Source organism: Venturia canescens, chromosome 4 (genome assembly GCF_019457755.1).
Source record: "Venturia canescens isolate UGA chromosome 4, ASM1945775v1, whole genome shotgun sequence".
NCBI classification, from domain to species: domain Eukaryota; kingdom Metazoa; phylum Arthropoda; class Insecta; order Hymenoptera; family Ichneumonidae; genus Venturia; species Venturia canescens.
Genome location: NC_057424.1, coordinates 16845109 through 16870095, shown reverse-complemented (window position 1 = coordinate 16870095; position 24987 = coordinate 16845109). Strand labels below are relative to the sequence as shown.

Below are 24987 nucleotides of genomic sequence, written 5' to 3'. Positions count from 1 at the left end.
TTCGTGAAAAAATAGTGTTTTGTGATGTCTCTTGTCTGAATCTGAGTCTTTTTGAAATGATTTCTAAGAAAATTTAATCAATAAATTGAATTTTCGATCAACAATTATGAAAACGTTTTTCATAATATATTCAGCGAAAATACCGCTAAATACATTTGTCAATTCCACGATTAATGTAATTACATATGACTAACGTCTGTTTTAATTGCAGGTACATCCAGTGCATACATCACAAATTGTATCACCTCATAACGAGCGAGTACGAGGAATTTGCGAGCGTCGTTTGCGCAGCGCGTGCTGCTTTTCACATTACGCCCGAAGGTCATACGCAATTTAAGGAATGGCTGCAGTCATTGAAACGGTAAAAAAAAGCGGTGCCCCCGTTTCGAGTGTGTCATGATAATTATCAGCGTGATACGTTTCATAAAATTGACTTTATTATTTTGCCATAAACTCGTATTCGTCATTTTAATATTTGGCATTGTTGGTTTTTATTTTTTTAAACGAAATCAGATCACCGGCCTGCAATAAAGACTTGTGGGCGCAGATTAACTCGGCTCTGCAAACAAACGGCAAATGACACAGAGCGGAGCCAGGCATGACGTGGCTCACCTCTCGTCCTCATCCTACCGTATCGTCATCACATCAAACAGCTCTTGTACTTCAACATCCGCATCATTGTCATTCCCATCCGCAGAGCGTTATGTGCGTTCACGGGCTGGCCACACTGAACAAACTTGCCTGGGACAAGATCTCCGTTCCGTGCGTCGTCAAGGGGCCTTATACGCCTAGAATAATTGCAACAGGCCAACAACAACAATCACAACAACAGCAACAACAACACCAACACCAATCTGCCCCGACTGTCGTGCGTCGCGAGATTGTCGATAATGCGAATTCTCAGGATTTAGACCCTATAGAGGAACGGTGTAGGTGATTACGCTAATTTCGTATTTTTCAATCAATAAAAAGAAAGCAAAAGAGAAAAAAAACACACAAAAGAAAAAAAGAAAAGAAAATTGAAAAAAAGATAAGAAAACAAGAAAAAACACAACATTAGTGCTCCGAAGCGAGCTTTGAATGATCACATTAGAGTTGATGATTTTTTTTTTTTATTCTTCCAATATTCGATAAATTCAATCGAGTCTCGTCTATTTAGTTCGGAATAAAACTGTCGACTGGTTGCACTGTTTTTTTTTTTTTTGACTCCTGCAATTGCGAACGTTTATATATGCGAATTATGTTCACGTCTCATTTGTTTTTTACGTTCGTTCTTTAATTTTCGATTATGTAAATCGAATTATCTGATTTTGTGGGTTTTCGAAATTTTATTGTCGCTGCTGAATTGAAAACTAGGATGAATAAATTTATTTTTATTTTTTCATTATAAACCGTGAAAAATCATGATAGCGTTTCAATTATGTATGGTTCGATAAAAGCTCGCTTCAATGAGTTAATTTTTATGTTCATACTCTCAACCCGTTTGCGTGTTGATTACCATGTTTTTTTGTCGGTTTTTTTAAATATTTTTTTTGTTTTTCGTTTCATTCGATTTTTTAATGGCAACAAGTTATATACACTCATGAATGTGGAAAGATATTTTAAGTTTTGAAAAATATTCACGTATCCACCAGTTTAATGTTTACGATATAAAAATTATGATTAATTAAGAACAAGATGATTAAGAAGAAAAAAAAGGTAATAGTGATAAGAATAAAATAAATAGACGGAAAAAGAAAAGACGAACGTGCTAAGCAACCGCGTATCGTTGCTTCACGTGAACAAAAAAACATGAAACCTGACACACTATTACGCTCGGAAATTTAAATGAAAATTCTTGTTAATCAAATCAGCCAATCAAAACAATGAAAGAACGGAGTGAAGAAAATAAGAGAATAATAAAGTTTGGAACAATTCGTCGGCTACACACGAACAGACAAACACGCGCACACACATAACATACACACGTAAACACAAAGATTTTATTGAACACGATTTACATTTATAAATCCGAACAATTTGTCGTTTTATCTCTCTCTCTCTCTTTTTCTCTATCTCTTGTTCTCTCTCTCTCTCTCTCTCTCTCTCTACATTTCCTGTTTTAGTTTTAACGTAGCTTAGCCCTCGTTTAGTTAGTAAATTTTGATTTCGATTCTATAGTTAGGATGAATTCTGTTCTTTTTCTTCCAGACTCTTTTCTCTATTTCATCACTTTTACTTTTCTCAATTCATTGATAAAGCATAGTAGATATAGTAGACAATTAGTTTCAATGAGCAAATTCATATAACAACGAGTATCTCAACAAGCTCACATTATTAAAATCGCATTAATTAAATACGTATTCAAATGTAACAAATGAAAATTTATTCTCGGATTTCCACATCCCCAATTTTCTTCTCATTATATCGAAAAATTCTTTTCCCCTGTTCGCAACAGCCTTTTTTCTATCCCTACTTTCCCTTTTAAACTTTTTTCCTTTGATTTTGTATGGTAAATCTATACATAAGACGTACACAATCATGCACCATGTTCTCGTTTGTCAGTTATTGGCAACTCATCAAGGAAATGATCTCTGTAATTTTTAAATTAAAAGAAAAGAAAAAAAAATAAAATAATTTGAAATATGAATAAAAGAAGTAAAAAAACGAACAAAGAAGAAACAACAATTAAAGCGGACATATCACCTTCGAATCTCGAGTCACCCAACAACCTGTTTGTCGACGAATATTCGCGTGAACTTCGATCGATGAATCGTCGTAAGAGATTTTGTTTCGATGTGTTTCTCCGCAATTTCTCATACCGTAATGTTTCTCGAGAATTCATCGTAAATTCTTCAAAAATCAAGCGGCCACTGTGGGATTGTGCGACAGAGAAGGACGAAGCGGGATATAAAACGAAAGAATGGTGGCTCTCTCCAAACCTTTCGCTTTTAACTAGCAGATTTGATTTCACTTCAAAATATCGGGCACTTTTAGCTTGTAGCGAGTAAAATATTTTTTGCCAACATCCCGTTTCGATATCAACGTGAACCAGTATTATTTCATCTCATCAAATTCAGTTAGCGCCTAAAGAGTATCATGAAAAACTCCAAAAAAAAAATAAGGGGAAAAAAAGAAACACGATTAAACAAAAACTTTTTATGTAAGCGATACTTCCATGATAAACGGTAAGAGAGATTTATTTTCTAATATCCGCTATGTTCACGAACCATCTGGAAGCGCTGCTTCCTTCACTCCTGATGGCAGATAAGGAACAAAAAAGAGAAAAGAAAACATTAATCTAACGATAATCTAAACATTGTTATTGTTTTTAGTAATTGAACTCTGAACAGTGCCTCGTCGAAATCTATGTGAAAAAAATGAAGAAAAGGGAAAAAAGAGAAAACGAAAAACATTTTTTGCAAAGCTGAATAATGCTCTACAATATAGGGATGACATTGTTCGTCGTGTCTTGTAATCGTACGTTTATTCTCCAGTGTTGAATATATATATATATTCCATTGTTAAGAGTTATTTATACCGAGGTAAAGGGGAAAATGAAAAATTACGAGTAACTCTCGTCCGTGCGTGTCAAATTTCGTGATCGCGAAATTTTTAGTTTTAAGATTAATTCTCGAGGGATTAAGAAAACCAAGCGGCACTTATTTCTTAGCTCGATAATAAGTCACGTTTTTCGTTTTTCTCTCACTTCCTCTTTATTGTACGGAAAGAGTCAAAGGTCATTTTTCGTTCTAATTGAAAGCCTTTCGAAGCCTGAAGCAATTAAGAGTTGAGCATAATATAAATTGAGAAGTAAATAAGCGAGAAATTGCCTCAACACGAAAGTAAACCAAAGCCTATTCACGATTCACACTTAATCAATAGCCAATCAGATTCATCAATTAATCGGTAACTTACGAGAACCTTTTAAAAATTCTCGAAAATTTAAATTTGAAAAATGTTCAGTTTTGTAGTTTGGCACTGGGATCGATCAATTATTTTCGTGACACCCAGTCATACGAGGGAAACAAATTTTTGCATGCAAACCAGAATAATTTCTTCTCAGAAAAATATACCAGGATTCCGGCTGTTGAAGCATTTAAATCATACATTCATTACTTCGAGTAATTAGTGAGTAGTTTCATAAAGCATTTATTAGTATTTCATACCGTTTGAAACTTTTGAATAACAAAGAACATAGAGAAAAAGAACTTTCAGATGTTTCAGCATTTCGATAAATCTGAAGTTAACCACATAGCCTATAGCTAACATATACAACTATATAAATAAATAGATATAAATATATATAAAATTATATTAGAGAAACTTGTCGTTAGCCTAATTACGCGTTTAGAGAATCCATAATAGATCATTATCTTATCCGGTAATTGCGACTGCCCAAAAAAAAAAAAAATTATCAATCTGTGTCGTTTAGTTAAGAAAATGAAGATAACGAAGTTGAATAAGAAAAAGTAATAACATTATTAATAAAAATAACAATAAAAATTGAATATTAATATTAACAATATGAATAATAATACTAATAATAATAATAACGATACTGGTTATGGTACTGATAACAACAATAACAACAACAACAACAACAACAACAACAACAACAACAACAACAACAACAATAATAATAATAATAATAGCACGAGTAGCAGAAATATTCTCGTTGAATTCTCAGGCTTGAATTTCATCGCTAAAAAACACGTCCTTTAGCATACACAAACGAAAAAATGATTCGCACGTCGAATTGCTGAAGATTTACGGTTTTATTTACGGTTTTGACGCAAATGAGGTCTAATTATTGTGCTCGCGTTTCTACCGTTTAAAAAGGAAAAATCAACAAGCGATGATTTGGATTTTATCAAGTTTGCTTCCCCCCACTGGTCCCATCACACCTACCCATCGCCCATGTTGGTCGACGTATAACGACTTATAGAACGAGCATCAGAGTTTAAGGGTATGTTGAACGACGAGGAAAAAGTGAAAGAAAAATAAACGTAACGAGATGAAGATACGAAACGGGCGAAGCAGATTGGGTGAATGATGAGAAATCTATTTTTACATACGATCAAAAATGAAAATGAAAATGAAAAAAAAAAAAAAGAAAAAAAAATTAATTAAGCAGATGAGTTGAAATGACTTCTGCTCAATTAAATTCTATCGCGAAAGTGGAGAAAAGAAAAAAGAAAAAACTTAATAAATAATTGCAAACAAAAGAAATGGTTATAAATTCGTCTAGATTTAAATGTAAATTGAAGCTCTCATAGTCGACGTAGAAACGCGAGTCTCCGCGGTAACGATTGAAAGAGCGTGCAAGGACTGGGCCTCTCAAAGCACATATTTTGATGCCTATTTATTTTTATTAGAAAAATATTTAAAAATGAAAGAAATCTCGAGGATTCAAACGATATATTATGGTTTTTCATACCTTTCGTTCAAGGGTGAGATTAATTTTTGTTCACGTTCCAAGTCAGTGTCATTACATTCGTAAACGAAATTTTGCAAATTAGCCAAAATTTTTTTTTTCACTTATTTTGCTAATCCTCAACGAATGCATGAAATTCCAAAGTTTTTTAAAGCAAATTGGATGAAATTAATAAGAATTATTAACCGGAAACTGAAAATGGTGAAAAATGGTCAGTATCGTCTCGAAATATTTCTACAAGCGCGGATCTATTTTGCAATGATTTTTCATTTATTTTCAACAATGTATTCATAATCATTCATTTTTCAACTTTTTTTCAAGGTTGTCTGCAAACGGTTCTCCGCGCAACTGGGGTTAGAAATTTTTCTACCTAACGATAAGGACAGTGGTCGTAAATAATAAATTTAATGAGTGTGCGTTTTACGATAATGCTATAAAAAATAAACAGTAGATTCAAGGAACACAACGATTTGAAAATTTTTGAGAAAATCGATGTAAAAGCATCGTGAAGTACGAAGAAAAGAAAAAAATAAATTATTTGTATTCGTCGAAAAAGTTTTCCCACTCGTAACTTGTGTCCGTAACGAAATTACAAATCGAAGCAAAGAAAAATTTAGAAAACGTACATCAAACATTCAAAATCTAAGGAAATTTATCTGAAACGAAAAAAAAGAGAAAAAAAAAAACAGGAAAAATTTCAATTCAATGACAATGAAAAATTTATACGATCGCGTCAGCAGATACATAAGAACGAAATTTTTCCTGATGAGGAAAAAGAAAATGGGAAAACTTGTGACTCGACGTTGAACAGAAAAAGTTGTAAGTGGGAATGAGGATTAAGAATTTCAATAACGCAATATGTAATTATAACTGCGATGGATAAGGACAGTGCAACGGTGATTCAATTCGGGCAATCAGGTCGATTTTATTTCACATCAACTTGGCATTGCTGAAAATCATTCAATTTTTTTGGGTTTCATGGAAAATATACCGTAAGATGTAAAAAAAAAAAAAAAAAAAAAAAATATAAAATAAAATAAATAACACGAAAATGTTCATTTCGATGATAAACTCGATGACTCTGTTAAGAGACTTTTGCACTGGTCCCTTTTCTAATAGATGTGGAAATAGATTATGTAATATACAAAGTATATATTGTACGTGCATTATATGTATGTTAAAAAAAACGTATTAACATTCGTCATGACCATCGTACACATGTTATATGAAATTAGAAAAGAACTTCACCTCATCGAAGCCATAGTTAGTAGATTTTTTCAATTTCTAGGTGTTTCAAAGAATGCGAGCATTTTCATTTCGGAAATATTTCTTGCGCGTAATTGGCTACATTTTTATGCCAATAGAATATTCAGGTTTTTTCGAAAAGTGGGCTCAAATTCACTTTGACGATTAAAAAGTCTCACTCTCACCGCTTCATCGCATATTCATCGTGTATTCAATTTTTCTCGCGATAAGTTTAATATTTGTCCTTGTTAAGACTACTACATTTATTCTCATTATTAGACACAAATATATATATATATATATGATGAAGAAAAGAAAAAAATTATCATTGCGCCATGGTAATCGTGAACAATATTGTGGTGTGGATCTCTACTTATGAATCCGTCGATCGCTGATGTAATCAAACGTATTCGGAGTGAATTTTAAATAGAAATACTTCAAATTAGCAAAAATAAGTCTTTTTGTTCATTTACCTTCGTCGTTTTCAATCTTTCAGTGCGTTCTTCTCATCGTTTTATTTCACTACAGAATCAACAGTTTACTATTAAATTTTGGAAAAATACCAATTCTCGTAGGGATTCGTATTTTTAACTGGAAATTAAGAAAAAAAAAAATACGCCTCGCAGTCGGTAGGACTCGAACCTACGCTCCCAGAGGGAATCTGATTTCTAGTCAGACGCCTTAACCACTCGGCCACGACTGCGTATAGCATAATTGAGCCAAATGTATCAATGTACTTCTTCGATTTTATGTTTTTTCTGTTGACCATATTTTCTCAATCATTCGTAAGTTTGGTAGGTTTATTTGATTAATTGTAATGCTGAAATATGAATTTATATTCGTTTGAAACTGATGAAAGTATGGGATAATAGATTTTTATATAAATTTCGTTTTATAACGAATCACAATACTTTATGCTCGGAATAGTCGTGGAAATTATTGTTTATTATTTCAAAATGAGCGATTTTCATTTCATAATGTATAATCAGAGGTCAATGGACAATTTTTTTGAAATTATTGATGAAAATTCTTCGTCAGCCATTAGCCCCAAATATATTTCTAAGGATACCTGCGATGTAATATTCCATCAGGTACAGATATTAATCTCTTATTTATATCGAATTAGCATATGAATGTTTTGAAAATGAAGTTGGGACAAAAATAAGTGCATTTACGAATTGCAATGATCTATACTGTCTGAAGTTATTGAGAAAGCCACTTGTGGCACATAATTTCCGTAGCAGTCGTGGCCGAGTGGTTAAGGCGTCTGACTAGAAATCAGATTCCCTCTGGGAGCGTAGGTTCGAGTCCTACCGACTGCGAAAAAGTATTATTATTTTTTTTTTTTTTTTCATTACAATCGAATGTTTTTTGTTCTTATTGAAACCTATCATGTTTTATTTTTATTATTTTCCAAAATTCATTTAATTTTTTTTTAAATAAATGCAAAAAGCACGTAAAGCATGAATTTGTACGGATATGAACGCTCAAAAATTTATTTACATTCGCAATTAAAATTGCTCAAGCCAGAAATCATGAGAATTTCATAGACAAGTAAATCTATCTAACATCAAAATTGGAGTAGATGAAGCCGACAATAAATGCGTTCTAATAATCTCATTCGAAATCTGAGCAGGCTATCGAAACCGCAAGGTCTTTTTACGACGTGTGACGAATGAGCAAACACCTCAAATTTGAGTGCACAAGTGTTTTCGTACACTTCTGTGAATTTTGCAAACATGATAAAATTATTATCGAACAAGATTCTCGATAAAGTGATTTTATCGCATACGCGATCTGATTATCTTCAATTGCGATCGTGTTGCGTAAAATGAAAAAAAAAACGTGCAGGGTCCACTTTGTTTTTTATCCCACTTGATTCCGCCACGATATTTTTTATGGACTTCCGATACTCGACGAGATAAACATTTCATCCTTGAATGACTTGTTCACGCGAAAACTAAATTTCACAAATAAACTTGCAGCAGAATTCTTCTTTATCGACCGTCGATACGCGATATTTAACTTCTTTTATTTAAACTGTATTTATTTTTAGATAATTTTTTACTGCATTTATTTACATGTTAATTACAATTCGTATCTTCATTTTGCTAATTAATCATATAAAATTTATCGCTTTGTTTGTCCATAGAAAATTAGTAAAAGAAGATGCTGCTTTGATTCGTCAAAGTGCTTATAATTTCATGATGAAGAGGATTTAGAAAAAAGTATTACGGAATGCAACCAGTTAGAAGTGTCGATAAATTTCTGTGATAATTGTGATCTGCAATTTGTAATTATTCTGATGGCGCCATCTGCCCACTCGAAAGAGAAAAGTATTTCGATCTTCTTCGTCGGTAAAGAATTTTCGTGTATTTCGGTGTTTTTTCGTTCGATTCATCATCTCGCCCCCTTAAAACGGGATAGGGATTAATCACATTTTCGGAAGCAAAAGTTCCTATTTCGTATTTTTCCGGTTCTCTTCACCAGCTCGTTTTCGACTTTATTGTGGTACGAACAAAATACACTAAAATTTCAGCTCACATTTGAACCGACACTCGCGAATTCTCCCACGCAATACTGGAAAGTATTGAGTTCAAACCTATTCAAATTTTTAAATATTTCGAACCCCGGAATGGCTCCACGAGAACGCTACCAGAAAAAAACCTTGGAAGAACCAAGTATAAATTTTCCTTGTGACCACTCTACCAAATGTCGACACTTTAATGAAAAACAAAAATTAAGTTAATGTCAAAACGATTATTCTACTAGGAGCAGCTTTTTCCATAATACTTCAATCGATAAATTCATCAACGTGACAAATTCCATGAAATTAGTGCTTTGATACTATTTCTACCATGAAAACTGCTTTACCACATAAAATTTCTGCCACGTGCACATCACAACTCCACTTTGTTTGTGTATGAGCTGTTACACACTGAAGATATAATTAGATCTTTTATTTCCATAGCACGATTGTTGGGCTTCGTAATGTTTTGGGCGATGGTAAATGGTAATGTTCTCGTGAGATGTGCTCTCTGTAAAATTGCGATCTGGGGAGACTTTTCTCTATCTGACGTTTGAATCGATGTACAAACTGGAATTGCACTGATTTCGATTGGCTTTTTATCGATTTGAAGTATTTGAAGCGATAATATTTGTTGAATCCCACTGTCGATTGTATTGTCAGGAAAAAAACGCGAAAAGTTGGCCAACACTTGATGCGATAAGTGAGGGCATTAGGAGCGAGATTGATGATGATGATTTGTAATTTTTCTTTCTTTCTTTCTTTCTTACATCACTGGATCGATCAAGAAGCCCGCGATTTAATCAAATTTTTCGAAACATCGTCCAAGTACACACGTGCATACATCGGAGCTCAATACATTGTCGAGTATCTTATCGTCCGGGAGCCAAACGTTGCAGAAGATGTGATTTATATCCTATTTAATGTGGGGGTTTGACGAGCCGACGCAAAATCTATTTGAACGATAACGCGGTGCTCGAGCCTCCACAAGTACGAGCGATAATCACGTGCCCATCACTATCTCGGCCATGTGCTACACGTGCTTAGAACCGTACGTTCCTCTACGATTTCTTTATCTCGAACTTATATTGTTTATAAATTTGATTGAGTCGCATATGACATTAGCATAATTTCGGAGTTATAAAAAGTTTTCTCAACGCTCCATAGATTCACGTCATGGAATCGGGCTATAAAGTGTAGTCAACTATCACCAATTCTGTGAACAAACTTTCATTTTCGATTTCGATAAATGAGAATTAGGAATTCCTTAAGGTAGATCATGCCCGGAGGATCGGATTTTATGGGTGTCTAAATTGAACCGATTTTTACTTCTTAATTAAAAATATAATTACTTTAAATTAATGACAGAATTATTAATTCGAAATTGTAAATAAATTTTCTCAACTTATCGTTTGGCGAATGAAATTACAAGCCCTTAATTAACCGGGGATCCATCCTGAACCCCAAATTTCATTCGTCCCTGGTGAAAATACTATAGTTTTTCATGTAAAAAATTGCATTAGAGAGCGCAATGGAACACGATGGGAGATGGATAAAGAAAAAAGTTTTTATAAAAAGACAGAAGGCTGTGACAGCAATGGGCAAAGCCAAGAAGAAACGAAATGCCGAATTAAGCAAATTTAAAGTTATACGAGTGCTCATTACCAACTTCGTTTCATCTCCAACGTAATATATCTTTATTACTAGTAAGACAATCGTTTCGAATTTCTTCCCAAACTTTCATTACATATACTTAATTTTTATTGTGTACTTTTTCATAAATTTCGTAAGAAGCGTTTATTCGTAATATGGTAAAATAAACGATTTTTTACGCATGGTCCCTATAACTCTGTGTATTTTTCTTCATATTCAAACACGTTTATCTAAATAACCAATAAGACGAACCCTTTTTAAACCCTGTCTAAATTAAAAGACTTTCTTAAGAAAATCGTTTCATGCATGATCACTGTGGCCAAAGTACTCGAAGCTAAGCACGTGACAAAATCCCTCGTGACGCGACCACCGTTTAGAGAGTAAGTAGCGCACTGCCTCGTGGGTTAAGGTCAACGGTGACGTAAGCTGTCTTCGATTGCCATCAATTCGGAGGAGATGGATTTGTAGCAAATATCCATCCTGTCGTTTCGTCATAGAAATAGCAGTGAGTATCTCGAAGCGCTCAATACGATCATCATTGAAAAGCTCTCAAAATAGCGAGACTTCGGCAAGCAACTTCCTTCGACGGGTTTTTTTAACCGAGTAATTCGCTTACTCGCCGGAATGCGAATCTCTTAAGATTAAATAACCGAAGATAGAAATGTACTTTCCGAGACTCGATGGAGACGAGGAATGCGCGGAGGAAGAAAGCGAACGCTCTAGAGAGCTTGACTCCTGCGGTTCTGCTCTTTGTCAGACCGTTTTATAAACGTGAACGACCAAGGAGCCAGTTATTTTTCAACCACTGATAGACGTTATGATCATAAATATAAGATGGATCAACGATGAATCAATCCTGAAAGAATTTTCCTCGAGGAAGCTCCCGGTATTGATTCGCAATCGCTTTATGAACCAACGACGTAAACGTACAAGTTTCCAGAGCAGATTGCTTCCGTCGAATGTACACAGGGGGGTGTTCTCATAAGGATTTTCACAACGAATAATGAAAGAACGTTTCTTTTTATAATCCCGTTCAGTCTTCTTCGAGGATTCCTGAGGTAAATTCGTGAGATTCCGAAAGGATATTAAGGGCGGTAGATTGCTGAAGTATTTTAGTTGGATTCTCGAGGGGTGTGTTTGGATTTTAAACCTTCATTGAGCCCAAATGGAGCGTGAAGAAGCGCCGGTTCGCGAAATCGCATCGTGGATGAGGGAAACCAGGATTCCCTGGATGGGGAGGGCGTACAGGTAAGCGCGCGCGATATTTTTTCTCGACTATCGAGTCTCAGATGGCGAGAAGATTACATTTGATTTATTGATGTCAATGTCAAAGGGGGGAGCTAATTTGGCTGCTTTTTGATCCTTGCAATCGAACGAAGTTGAGTTTGTGAGGAATTTAATACTTTCTTGAGAGACTAAGTTGAAAAGTTGTTCGATGTTATTTCAGAAACTGATTTTTTAAAATACACAAAATTAGACAAAAGTGTAAGATTTTGAGTTGAGGAGACTGCGAATCGTTTATCATCGCATTTATTTAACCTAATTCATCACATGCTTCATAAAAAAGTTGATTGATTCCGTGGAGAACAGTTTATACACTGAATGCAAAAGGAAATCTCATTTTCTGAAAACTTCGATGGTTGATAAGCTCGTAGAAAAAGTTTTATCTCACGGTTTTTTTCCCTCAACTCTTTCTCTCTCTTTCCGCTAGATCGATCGAGGATGGAAAAATAATAAAAAATAATCCGGTTGATAAATACTTCGGGCCAAAAGTTTCCACTTCCATCTGCTACGTACATTTCTGGCTTCCGATCGTGGCTCACGCTCGAGCGATAAGTGTAATCTATATTTAGTACTGATAATGAAGTGCGTTCGTATTCACTTCTCAATTCAACGTAAATACGCATCGGTGCTTATTCTTAAGATTTAAATATAACGAAATGGTAGTGTTACGAACTACTTTCGTGCGCATTAAAAAATTCGAAATTTTTTCATTTTCGTTATTATCAGATCTGGGTCACGAACTCGCTTTTGAGAGCACCAAGATTTAGCGAACTCGTTTATCTCATAGACGAACGTGTGCATGCTCGAAAGATTCCACTTTTTTTAAAAAACATCTTTTTATACTTGCTGAAATATGAAACGGAGCGCATGCGAGCAGCTTTTTATGAAATCACAAATTCCGCGAATCGATACACGAACAGATAAATTTTCGATCCAGCATAATCACCGCGAGTACGCTTAATTACAACAGCCTGCTCCAAATTAAGAGCAATATATGTATATTGAAAATTGATGATTGCAAGTGCTACACATTTTGGGCGAATCAATTTACATTTGGCGCGTACTAATCGACGTGTTTAATGAATCGAAATATGCGAACGTATAACCTGAATTCAGCGTATTGAGCTAGAGGATAGAGTGCGAGTTGAGAGTTACGTTTGCTTTAATATAAAACGGAAAGCTAATTAGTACTAATTTCTGGTATCAATAACTCAGCACTTGCAACTTTTCTCTCTTCCCCTCTCTCTCTCTCTCTCTTAGGTCAACTTGCTCTCTCGTTTCAAATCTTTTTCTCCTTTTCCCAGAACTTCTCATCGTCTGCTTGTATCGTCAGGTTTTGCGCTCTCACGTTCAGTGCGAAAAAAATCGAAAAGTTATGCTTGCATAGAAGATAGAAAATGGAGGTTCGAATGAGAAAAAAATGGGTCGCAGTCGGTAGGACTCGAACCTACGCTCCCAGAGGGAATCTGATTTCTAGTCAGACGCCTTAACCACTCGGCCACGACTGCTTCGCGTCGGTTTTGGCAAGCTGTCGTTTGTTGCTGGCTGCCACGATGGCGGCCTGCACTACTTGGGACTGGAATTTCAAAGCGGTTTGTAGGAATTGAATCCTTGGGAAGTCTACTCCATACGTTTAATAGGGGATGCAGTTTTATTCGATACTTTAAGCAGAAAAAGATTTTTATTTCGAAAGAAATATCGATTTCGATTGACGAAAAATCGCGAACTCGATTTTCTTCTTCACAACTTTTTGATCAAACGAATTTATTCTTGTAGATCAAGAACGAAAGTAACCGCAAGAATAATGCATGGAGAAAGGATTCCACTCGCATTCAATTTGCATGAGTGCGGTTGCACTCAGACATCCGAGAGTAAGCGCGGCGTAGTCGTATCTCGGGATCTCGAGCATGCGGAGTAACGTGAAACGAGTATAATGCCGGCACGTGCGAGCAGCATATCTCGCCGACAACCTAATTGTATCGTCTTCAAAGTTGACAGGAAGTTAAACGTAAAATGCAAAGAATCAAAACGACGGAGAGTAATAACGCGAAGGCTCAACAAATGAATCGTAAACAAGCGGAAATCAGCGCGTCCCAGGTTCAAGACATCGGAAAATCTGAAGAAAATACGATTTGAAAACGTCCTTGAAGCAGGAGCGAAGATAAGGTTTCCCAGAAAAAGTCCCTCAACTTTATGGATTTCGTTGAGGAAAGTGCGCAGTAACCTACTCGTGTCAACGTGTAATGATCGCACAATTGTTCCCAATTGAATTATTAAAGATGTTTTGATATTCGTGATCGCGCTCGATCGTTCTGCTATTTCATTCGGGCTACACTGTTGCGAAAGAAACTCATTGCTATTGATTTCAGGGTTGAGTAACGAAGGATCAAATAAATCAACGAATTTTTCTGCAAATATTGCTTTCATGCGCTTAACAACATTGAAAATTCGGAATGAATTTTCTCAAATCCTCGAACAATTCACACCCGATTCCATGCCCCGTGCAGCATATGATAATCCTCGAAAGCTTGCCGCCTCGAATCTTCTTTATCGGACCCAAATATTTTCATATTGGCTATTGTCCTATTTCTCTTCGCCACGCTCTTGCACACTTCGCGCGGGTTGATAGTGACGATTAGACTTTTGGCACTTTTGCTCTTTTATCGTCTATATTTTTCGTGCTCTTGACTGAAGTTCACATGTATAAATAAACACACGAGTGTATTCGTGTATGCACATTTGTGGAGGTCACTCGGAAATATCGTTCGGGGATGCTCTTCGTGCTTTCACAAGTGCCAAAAAGCGAGTAGACTATCGCACACTTTCGATTCGTCGTGACGCTATGCCAACTCGTTTTAGAATATTTTCAGACTTTAGTGCGCGAGCACAAAACAAATAGATTGCGTAAAATAATGTTGGTGAAAGGGAAAATGAAAACAGTTTTTTACGAGCTCAGTGATTTTCGCAAATCTTTTTAATGATTTTTCATGTTCGAGCGACGTCTGGCATGATTTTCTGCTTTGATTCTCATAAAAGGTTCTCCTTGAGGTTCGCACTCGAGTCTTAAAAAAGTCAATTAAATTGGTGGCCTTTGCTCAGTGTCGAATTGAACTTGACATTCCGTTGATCTAAGAGTTGAACAATCGTGTTGTTTTGGTGATAATTGGAAGGAAAATTGTGAACTGACCGGAAAAATATACGTTTTTACTCCCGCTTGAAATTCCTTTTCAACAGTGCTCGTAATCGATTGCTTTTTTTGAGCTTAAATCGAGTTAATGCATCAAAGAACGGACATTGGAGTCACTAAATTCAAAGCGAATCCAACGTGCACCGAATTTTGACGGTTTCAGTGATAATTTCGAAAACGTCTGAGCCCAAGGAAAAAATGGATTGCAGCGAGTTTTTTATTCGTTACAAAAAATGTCTCGCGTTATCACTAATCAGGAGATTCGGTGGGAACAGTACAACGATAATAGGGAGCAAGCGGATCTATGTGGCGAGACGGGGCTTGATAGAAGTGCTTTTTCAAAGTGGGGTGAGATCCGCGGAGCGAAGGGGAGGGAGGAAAAGACAGAGTGATGAAAGGAGGCTGAAAGCGCGAGGGTGAAGAGGAAAGCGATAGATAAATCGAGAAGGAGAAGGCGAGCGAGGAGAGAAACGCTCGCACAGAGAATTGGCCAACTGCGCGCGCAGATCCCCGCTTCTTTTTCTCAGCTCAACTTGTGAGGACGCTATATATGACGTCACCGGAGTAGGTCGCGGACACTCAGCTGACTGCAACACTCGGAAATCCCAACAACCTCCGAACAATCGACCTCCGCAATTCTATATTCAGGTACGATTATCAACATCGAACTATCGTCTCATTAACATGCTCATTAATTCTCATCCGAATTACATTCTCATTTGGAGCTTTAGCTCCACGTGCTCGCGGTTCGTTGCTCTCGATGCTTCAATTAATTCGCGCGTCATTTACGCGCTTCTTAGTCGACTTCATCTCTGTCGGGGAAACTTTAATGAATTTTTTTAAGTTTCGACAAACTCGGTTTTTTGCTCATTTCTGCATTCCACCAAAAATCATGCTTCTCTTGAAATGGCCTCGGTGTTATTAAACATTTATTTTGTCGTATAGATTTGTCAGGTATTTTTGACGTATACGAAGAGACACGACGATGGCGCGATGCCAAGTAGGAAAAATTAAAAGAATCGCAAAAGCCGGCAAGACGCATTTTTTCCCAAAGTTATTGGACACCATTTCAAATACGAAGTATCTCCAATTTCATGTATTTATACACAAAAGCTGAACGAATGAGAAAAATCCCTAATTTCGAAACCGGTTGGAAGTCACGAAACGAAATTCCTCCCTAGCCACAAAATTTTTTTTTTAATTTCAAATGAAATCGCTTTCATTAAAGAAAAAATCATTTGACTGTTAACGTGAAATTGAATTGTTCGATGTATCGCATCTCTTTGGAGAATTGATTCCAGCAGCGATTGAAATGGTTCAAGGGGATTTCGCATCAGCAATGGTGACATTTTTGTTTTCGATATTCCTATATACGATAAAAGGCAATTTCCATTGTTCAATGTGCGGTTTGTCATATTCAAGCTATAACCGTCCGTCTATATATACATATGTGAGTAGATGAATTGGAGGAAATAGTAGAACGACTGTTAGTTGTCATCGGTGGCCGTTGAAACCTCTAACGAAAGACTGACGTGTGTGCTAACACAGTAGAGCCAGCCACACACCAGCCTGAATTCACACTGACGCGGTATCGATTAATAACTCATCTCGCGGTTGTATCATCGTTACCATAACGTCGTTCTCGTTGATCACGAAAAAAGAGGCTTTCGAGCGTCACACATTTATCTGAGGTATTTTAACCCGATGCTGGGGCAGGGCGTTCGATTCTCGTTTTCTGGATTGGTAGTATGATTTTTTGAACGATTTTATTGGCTCAGAACTATTTTCTAATGCTTTATTTCTAGTTAATTCTTGTGGATTTTTTTGTACTTCAACATTTTGGGGAGAGTTTCAGTCATCAGAATTTTTCTGAGTACTTTTTACGCTTCCGAGTGATCGTTTTGTCGCGGTTTGGACTCTCAAAATTCCCGGGATCGTGATTTCATGGAATCGTTCAAAAGTACTTGAGAATGAGGAAGAAAATGCAATGTCAAAGTCTCTTTGAAAAAATCGTTCGTTCGGAAACGATGGATGCGGGAGGGTAAATTAAAAGCGCTATTCACGTCGTAACGTAAAGTGGTCTCGTGAACCAACGACATTGGCAATCGGATCCGTGTCTTCCGATTAAACTGATACTTCATTTGATTCCCGATGAACATTTCCCGATGAATTATTGATAAAATCAGTAAAATATAAGCGGATCAGGCTCACCGGTGATGCTTCATTGAGCGATTTTCAATTTTGTTAATCCCAGATAAACAGCGATTGGAAAGAGGAAATCATGATGGCCGATTCGCTTGAGCAAATGCACAAAAGTGATACGATCAAACTTCGCGAGCGTCACATCGGGTAAGTACGAAAAATCCTATTAATTTACCAATTAATCACAATTTAAAATCCATCGGCTGTACATAAACATAAATCGTGCGATCGTAACGAATACTAGAATATTTGAAATTAAAAAATTGAAAATAAAAACCTTCACAACCGAAAACGAGCCACGTTTCATTCGTGCGTCATTCACTCTCGCAATCCTCGTTGGCAAATCCTTTCTCGATGTTTAGTTATTTCGAAACTTTTTATATCGTCGGTTGACCCGCAAGCGATACGCAGTGCCCAAAGCCATCGTGCCACCGAAGAGATCGCAGCAGCCTGAAAAAATAATTATTCAGGCCTTTTCGATGAGACGTGGATTAGAAAGTGATAGACAAGCCAGTAGTTCACCACTTTCCCTTATCGGCTGCCTGTATAGGTAATTAAGTTTCGGTCGCCAGCGCATCGAGGCTGAATCGATTGGAAACTTGTCACCAAAATAACGAGAATTTCACCTTCACCATCCTCCGAAACTTATTTCGCGCCACTTTAAGCCCAGCCTGTATATTTATTCATAGGAAGCCCGCGGAACGTAGCTATCGGGCGTTGCTCGGGTCATCATGATAACGCTGTGACATCCTCGAATCGATCTACTCTGCAAATTAGCATATTATCACGTGCTTGCCGAATCAGGCCACCCGATAAAATGTGTGCTTAGGTGCTCTATATACGACAATTCGACGATTGAATCGCCTGCATCAAACCCTTAATATCTAGATGATATCCAATTCTCCGAGGTGAAATGGCACACACTTACCGAGATACGAACGTTTCGACACGATTGTATACTTCATATGCGCACGTATCGATGTAAATGTCAACATTTATGTGAATTGCTACACGGAGAAACGTACGAATTGAGTACTGGAAGAAATTCAATTGGTTACTACTTCAAAAGAAACTTTTTAAATAAGGAGTTTTCTTTCGCTGCTATCTTCGATTATAATTTATTGATATTCACTTTTGCTGTAGATCTTTGAGTTTGTGGGTTTTGAGACATTATAAAACGAAAACACGTCTCATTGACGGCTCGCTGTTGAGAATTGGGGGGAAGAAAATATTAAATTATAAAAAAGCTTAAAAAGAAGAAGCGGTTGATTGGGCTCCTCAGACTCGGTGTCTGATTTCAGAATGAAATAACAAGCGAGCATACGAAAATGTGAGGATAGCCTCATTGCAGCTTTATCATTTCATTGGCTGGCTCTCGATAAAAATGTCTTTTTGAAAATTCTTTCAAATACTTTTCGCAGACAATCGTGCAAGCTTTTCTACAAGTCGAGTCCCCTTAAAATCGTACGTGCTCAGGGTCAGTACATGTTCGACGAGAAAGGCGAGCGGTATCTGGATTGCATAAACAACGTGGCGCACGGTAATTCCATTTTGTATTTCTAATCGTACGAATATCTTGAAATTTACTTTTCGTTACCGAAGTTTCCTCGATTCAAATGCGATCGACGTAAAAAAAAAAAAAATTTACACTTAAACGCGACAAGTTTCTTAAAACGAACGTAAAACTAACAATAAAATATAAAAACAAATGTGACTGACTGGTTAAAATATGTCTGTAGTTGGTCACTGTCATCCTGACGTCGTAAAAGCGGGTCAGCAACAGATGGCCTTGCTCTACACGAACAATCGTTTTCTCCACGACAATCTGGTCGTTTGTGCACGTCGTTTGACATCTCTCCTGCCGGAGCCTCTCTCCGTTTGTTATCTCGTCAATTCTGGCAGCGAGGCAAATGATCTGGCACTTCGTCTCGCTGAAGCACACACCGGAAACACAGATGTCATCACGGTCGATCAGTAAGTTTGCTCTGATGGCGAGCTGCGCTGAGCTTTATCTATGTCAACTTCGATTGCAGCTCGTACAATTGCATCGTCCAATTGCTTCAAGCGAAAAGTGGACCGAGTAAAGCAATCGCGTACTTCAATTGCCTTTATGGTTATTTTTATCGCTGTCAAAAAATGGCTATGTGACCTCATTTTCAGACAATATGTAAACAAGTATTTCTCGTACGATCGTGCCGTTAGTCTAACGTTGAAAACTCGTATTAGAGGTGTCATTTTGATTACTATTAGAAATCACACGTACAGAGATGTCCGAGGAGTGCTCACACTTTGAAAAATCCGTGAGGTAGCTGCGAATCACAGCCTGATAAATGTTCATTCAATTTCGTTGACACTATGAATAATCAAGATTCGATAACTGTGCCACTAACTTTAGTGAATTTTCAGAGAGCATCGACACTCCTTATACTCTAGTCATCTGTGAATCGCTCACTAATCACTTGGTTTTCATTTTTTGCTTGTTTCCAGCCTACATCATGTATAGCTCATACGAAGACGAGTTTTCACAGAAATTAAAAACAAAGAAAATAAGAAAACAAAAATCATTAATAAACAGACGAGCACGAAATGTATTAACGACTCGACGATGGCCAACACCGAACCACGAATACACATCGAGATAATCTTCTTCTCATTTCAGAAGACACACGACGATGTATGTGACACGTAACGAAATAGAAATAGAGAAAAAAATAACAAAGTGTGATTTATGAAATTTTGTAACTTGCATTTTGACGTCGCAGGTGGCTGGAACTGGTCCCCATGCAGAAATCAAATGAATCATATAGCAATAAAATTTATCGTTTTACCGATGACCTCAAAGTGGTTTTTATAAGTGAAAAATTCACTTTATTTGACGTGATTTAATTTGAAAATGATTTAGAGCGACAAATAGTTATTCGAGGATGAAAAAAACTTTATTTTGTGTTTCAAAAGTTTAATCGGATTAACCGTTTTCTCATGAGAACCAGATCCAGATCGTAGTATTCGGTAGAAGAAAGTACATTAATTCAAAAAAACGTAGAGGGCTGAGTAAATTTTTCGGGCTTTGGAAAAACATTCTCAACTTTGCGTCTGCCGTTAATCATAGGACGAATGAACCCGAAAAATTTGCTTAGCCCACTCCAGTTTCAAGCATTGATTTATCGGGCCGAGGAAATTGAGGAAGAATGTCTACGCATTTGGTTTTTTTTTTCAACAGAAATATGCCTTTCGATCGATATGAATATAGAATGAGATTTCAGGCTGGAGACGAATGATGCTTTGAGCTCGTTTGTCGATGGGATAAAAGGGTCTTGGAAAACTCAACTTGAATACTTGCCTTCCCTCGTCTCTCTTTCTCTATTTCTCACTCCATTTTTTCATCAGCTTTGCCTGACAGTTTTTCTGTATTTTATGTTGTTCGCTCTATTGAAGCGGGCTTTAATTTTCGCAGTGCGTATCACGGTCACTTAACCTCGATGATCGACATCTCCCCATACAAGTTCAATCAGATAAAGAATGGAAAAAAGGATTGGGTCCACGTGGTGAGTGTGACTGGTTTGTTCGATTCGATTCAAGTTCGAATAAGCATTTTATTTTCACGATAACTTACAATGGCGTTTGAAGAATTTATATTTTTAAAAAACTCAATTTTATTATCTCAAGGCCCCCTGCCCTGACGTTTATCGTGGTATTTATCGCGACAAAGATTACCCCAACGAAGATCTGGGGGTGAAATACGCTGATGAGGTGAAAAAAATTTGCGACGATGTAAGAGCCAAGGGAAAGCAAATTCGGGCTTACATTTCCGAGAGTCTCATGTCTGTGGGCGGACAAATATTGCCTCCAAAAAATTATTACCAAAACGTTTACCGGTGAGTGGAGAATTCCATGAATTTTTTTCTCACCTAATCTCAAACGTTCAGTCGAAATTGATGAACAATTTATTACGATGGAGTTGAATGCTTTCATTTTAGCGTTTGTTGTATGATTAATGAACAATTAAATCAACGAATTACATTCAGACACGTTCGTGAAGCTGGTGGAATTTGCATAGCTGATGAGGTTCAAGTCGGATTCGGCAGGGTCGGCTCACACATGTGGGCTTTTCAGTTATACGGCGACGACGTCATTCCGGATATAGTAACGATTGGGAAACCCATGGGTAACGGACATCCCGTCGCCGCAGTCATAACGACTCAAGAAATTGCTGCCAGCTTCAAACAGACGGGACTCGAGTACTTCAATACTGTGAGTATAGCTATACCTGTACGCCTCACTACTGTTTTCGAATCCTCAGTCAATATCATATGTTACAGGAGACGAAAATTGTTCTAGGATTTTTAGACCACTGATTGAACTGGAGTTCGATTTTTTCCACTTTTCAGGGCTCAAATAAAGCGAGCATTTATTCACGAAGTTTTTTTCAATTGATAACTTGAAATCCGTTACAATCGTGATGAATGAAAATGCTTTATTGATTTCCTTACAAATGCCAATGGCGAAAAGAAGTTTTGGTGAATTTTTTCCTTCCGAATACTCACTAATTGAATTATTTATGAATATTTTGTACAAAAGTGTACGCCTAAAAATCGATTCTTCAAAATCACGCCAAAAAATTCATTATCGGAGTCAGTTTTTGTTTTTGTTTTTTTTTTTTTTCTTCAAATAGATCACACCCGCGGACAGATTTTTGATTAAAATAATGATAGGATTCGACTGGCTTTTATGAAGGATTTTTTTCGTCTCGAGTTTCGAGCTCCAGAGAAAAACTCGCGTATTTTTGCATGTCCCACGTGTTTCGATACTTTATGGAATTCCTAGCTCATGTTTATTTTCGAACAGCCAAAACTCGGCGACCGTACGATAACATATTCTGTACAGTACTGACGTGTGGACCTCGAAAGCGCGAATAACTCCAGTAACTTGTTAAGGGAACAGTGCCGACAGCATTCATCAAACATACCGGGTGTTCTAATCACAATTCGAAAAAGTAAATAAAAAAACGAAAATCAGTTGATTGGGATTGAAATGGATAGTTTTGCTCACTTTCGCCTCGCGTGCTAGAGAATTGAAACTAAGAAATCGTGCGTTTCACAAATTTCTTAATTTTTCTGTCAAAAGTATTTTTTGGAAATAAAAAGAAGCAACGACACTGCGATCTGCTCTTAAATTTTTAAAACTGTTCGTTCAAGTTCGAATTTTATCATTAGATTCCTGGCAAAAATTTTCCCCTCGTATTTTATTCAACATTTGAAAAGGTTGTTCAATTTTTTGAAACCACAGTGATTATATTTTTTCAAATTTTTCACACGTTTTTTATGTCCAACTTGAATAATAAGTATACAACACCCGGTGGATGCGAGTGTATAAATTTACGTTTTTCCGTCTTCACGAATATCCACATATACCAAGACTCTGGATAATTCGCTAAAAACGTATACCTTGATCCTTTCTGGTGATATATAATCAGCGTACATGCGTCAAGTCTCATTTCCGAGGATTGCACGAACGAGCGTATCATTCGATTATCACGACATTAATCATCGTTTGTTCGCGGCTTAGTCATGACGTCTATTACGTTTTGCGCGAAAAGGTCGAGAAAATGTGACGTTTTCTGTCAAAATTGTTCGTTGAATTTGATTAATAAAATCACATGCCAGAGAAAACGAATAAAATTAAGCAACTTTTTCTATAATTTCGAAAGAAAAAATTATTTCATCCTAATTTGAATTTTTGTCAAAGTAAATCATTTGATGGAAGCATAAAAATTGATATTTGAGTACCACGATATTTGAACCAATCGTGACGAAAAAATTGTCGAATTCAATCAATCGTTTGTTGTCATCTCGACCATAGTACGGTGGAAATCCAGTGTCCTGCGCCATTGCGAATGCAGTAATGGAGGTAATCGAGCGAGAGGGTCTTCGAGAAAATGCGACGAGCGTGGGCGAGCACTTGTTGAAGGAATTGAGAAAATTGGCGCAAATTCGTAAGATGATAGGTGACGTGCGGGGGGTTGGATTATTCATCGGTATCGAGCTGGTCCGAGACAGAGAAACGAGAGTGCCAGCAACGGCTGAAGCGAAGCACGTCGTTTCGAGAATGAAGGAGGAAAAAATTCTGGTTAGCAGTGACGGGCCTGACAACAACATATTAAAATTGAAACCTCCGATGGTATTTACGATTGCGAATGCTGATCGTTTCGTCACGGCCCTCGACGAGGTCCTCCAGGAGCTTGAAGTTGACCCTGAAGTGGTAAGTTCTTTTTCCAAAGTATGCCGAAAAAAAATTAATAAAAGCGTTTACAATTTAAAAAGGGCGTTTAAATTATTCTAATAAACTCCGGAAAAACCGATTGACGCTGAAGCTTATTATTTTTTTGCAGTCACTGGAACCAACAACGACGATAATTCAAGCGGTGATTTCCACAGTCGATATGGAGCCCGATTCCAACGTTGTCAACGATGTCAAGAAAAGCGTCTCGATACGAGCCAGTTAACTGATCTATTTCGATCGTTTTCATCGATCACTTATTTCTCATTTCAATCGATATTCAACCGATATTCAAGGAGCTATGTAAATTTGTATCATAATTAGTATTCGATAGCGATAAGAGAAAAACTGTGACGAAAATCCTTTCTTTTATATCTGAAGTTAAAATGGATGATGAGTCGATATAAATAGTTGTAAATATCAGAGATCTGTAAATATTCTTAAGACTCCTCGTGTATTTAGTGCAATAGTAATAAATATATTACCGTTTATTATTAACCGATCTTATTATTCAACTTTCTTATTTCATTACGTAAAAGCCAAAATATTATTTTCAACTATTGACACTAATTTAATTGCGTAAAGATATATGATAAGGAACGTAAAGATGAGTGGTCCAACGGTTCGCACTACCCTCAACATCCGCCGCGTGTTGTACGAGCCTGTAGGCACGTTTCCCAGAAATATAACAAATTATTCAGCAATCATCAGTTTCCATGACCCGAGTCACTGTGATAGTTGCCCCAGCACGTTTTAAACCCACGCAAGTAAACAGCCATATTTTTCGTCCAAATTATTCTCCCATTACAATGACGAAACCTCAAATCCCAATCACCGAATTTGCTTCCAACTGTTACGTAGAACATGCCCTGTCATCACCTATCTTCAGGGTATACAAAGTCGTGATTTTTCCAAAAGAATCGCAGTTCGTTTTGTTCTTGGAGGAAAAAGTTACCACTCAGGAGGGGGACAAATTATGACGACACTTCTCTGGTAAGGTGCCAGTTCATATTTTCATTAATTAACGAACCTTCTTTGGGCGTTTGGACGAAAAAAAAGCAAAATTGTTCAGGAGTAAAAAAAAATATTTGCATTGTTATTCGTGGTTAGAAAATTAGGTGAAATGATAAAAATATTCTCGAATTAAAAGTGGACACCGGTCATTTCTCTGCTTTTCAACGATCCGATGTTCTTTTT

General features: G+C 36.8%; 2 protein-coding genes, 1 long non-coding RNA gene and 3 other non-coding genes across 10 annotated transcripts in view; 3 read left to right on the top strand and 3 right to left on the bottom strand.

Moving 5' to 3' along the window:
• The window catches only part of Dora (Dorado), a 47894-nt gene extending 44748 nt beyond the window's left edge, over window positions 1-3146 (top strand). Inside the window, exons 16-17 of the mRNA XM_043416475.1 lie at window positions 212-361; window positions 514-3146. Of these exons, the coding sequence (XP_043272410.1) occupies window positions 212-361; window positions 514-580 (217 nt within the window). The 3' untranslated portion in view covers window positions 581-3146. The remainder of the gene's footprint in view (window positions 1-211; window positions 362-513) is intronic.
• LOC122409160 (uncharacterized) lies at window positions 3143-19371 on the bottom strand. 5 transcript variants are annotated; one of them, XR_006260619.1, is made up of 4 exons: window positions 19234-19371; window positions 18443-18549; window positions 17792-18280; window positions 3143-3236 (listed from the first exon to the last, which is right to left on the bottom strand). It is a non-coding gene; the product is annotated as an uncharacterized lncRNA (long non-coding RNA). The 5 variants fall into 5 exon arrangements; XR_006260615.1 differs by lacking the exon at window positions 3143-3236 and having other exon boundaries at window positions 17062-18280; XR_006260617.1 differs by lacking the exon at window positions 3143-3236 and having other exon boundaries at window positions 17062-18275.
• TRNAS-AGA (transfer RNA serine (anticodon AGA)) lies at window positions 7283-7364 on the bottom strand. The gene has a single exon. It is a non-coding gene; the product is annotated as a tRNA-Ser (tRNA).
• TRNAS-AGA (transfer RNA serine (anticodon AGA)) lies at window positions 7902-7983 on the top strand. Its single transcript has one exon. It is a non-coding gene; the product is annotated as a tRNA-Ser (tRNA).
• TRNAS-AGA (transfer RNA serine (anticodon AGA)) lies at window positions 13552-13633 on the bottom strand. Its single transcript has one exon. It is a non-coding gene; the product is annotated as a tRNA-Ser (tRNA).
• LOC122409153 (alanine--glyoxylate aminotransferase 2-like) lies at window positions 15793-24288 on the top strand. The gene is made up of 9 exons (XM_043416479.1): window positions 15793-15960; window positions 17567-17661; window positions 18936-19054; window positions 19254-19488; window positions 20969-21059; window positions 21181-21389; window positions 21540-21765; window positions 23374-23772; window positions 23903-24288. Exons 2-9 carry the CDS (start codon window positions 17594-17596, stop codon window positions 24014-24016), a joined length of 1461 nt encoding a protein of 486 aa, XP_043272414.1. The 5' UTR covers window positions 15793-15960; window positions 17567-17593; the 3' UTR covers window positions 24017-24288.
• Window positions 24289-24987: the final 699 nt, after the last annotated feature.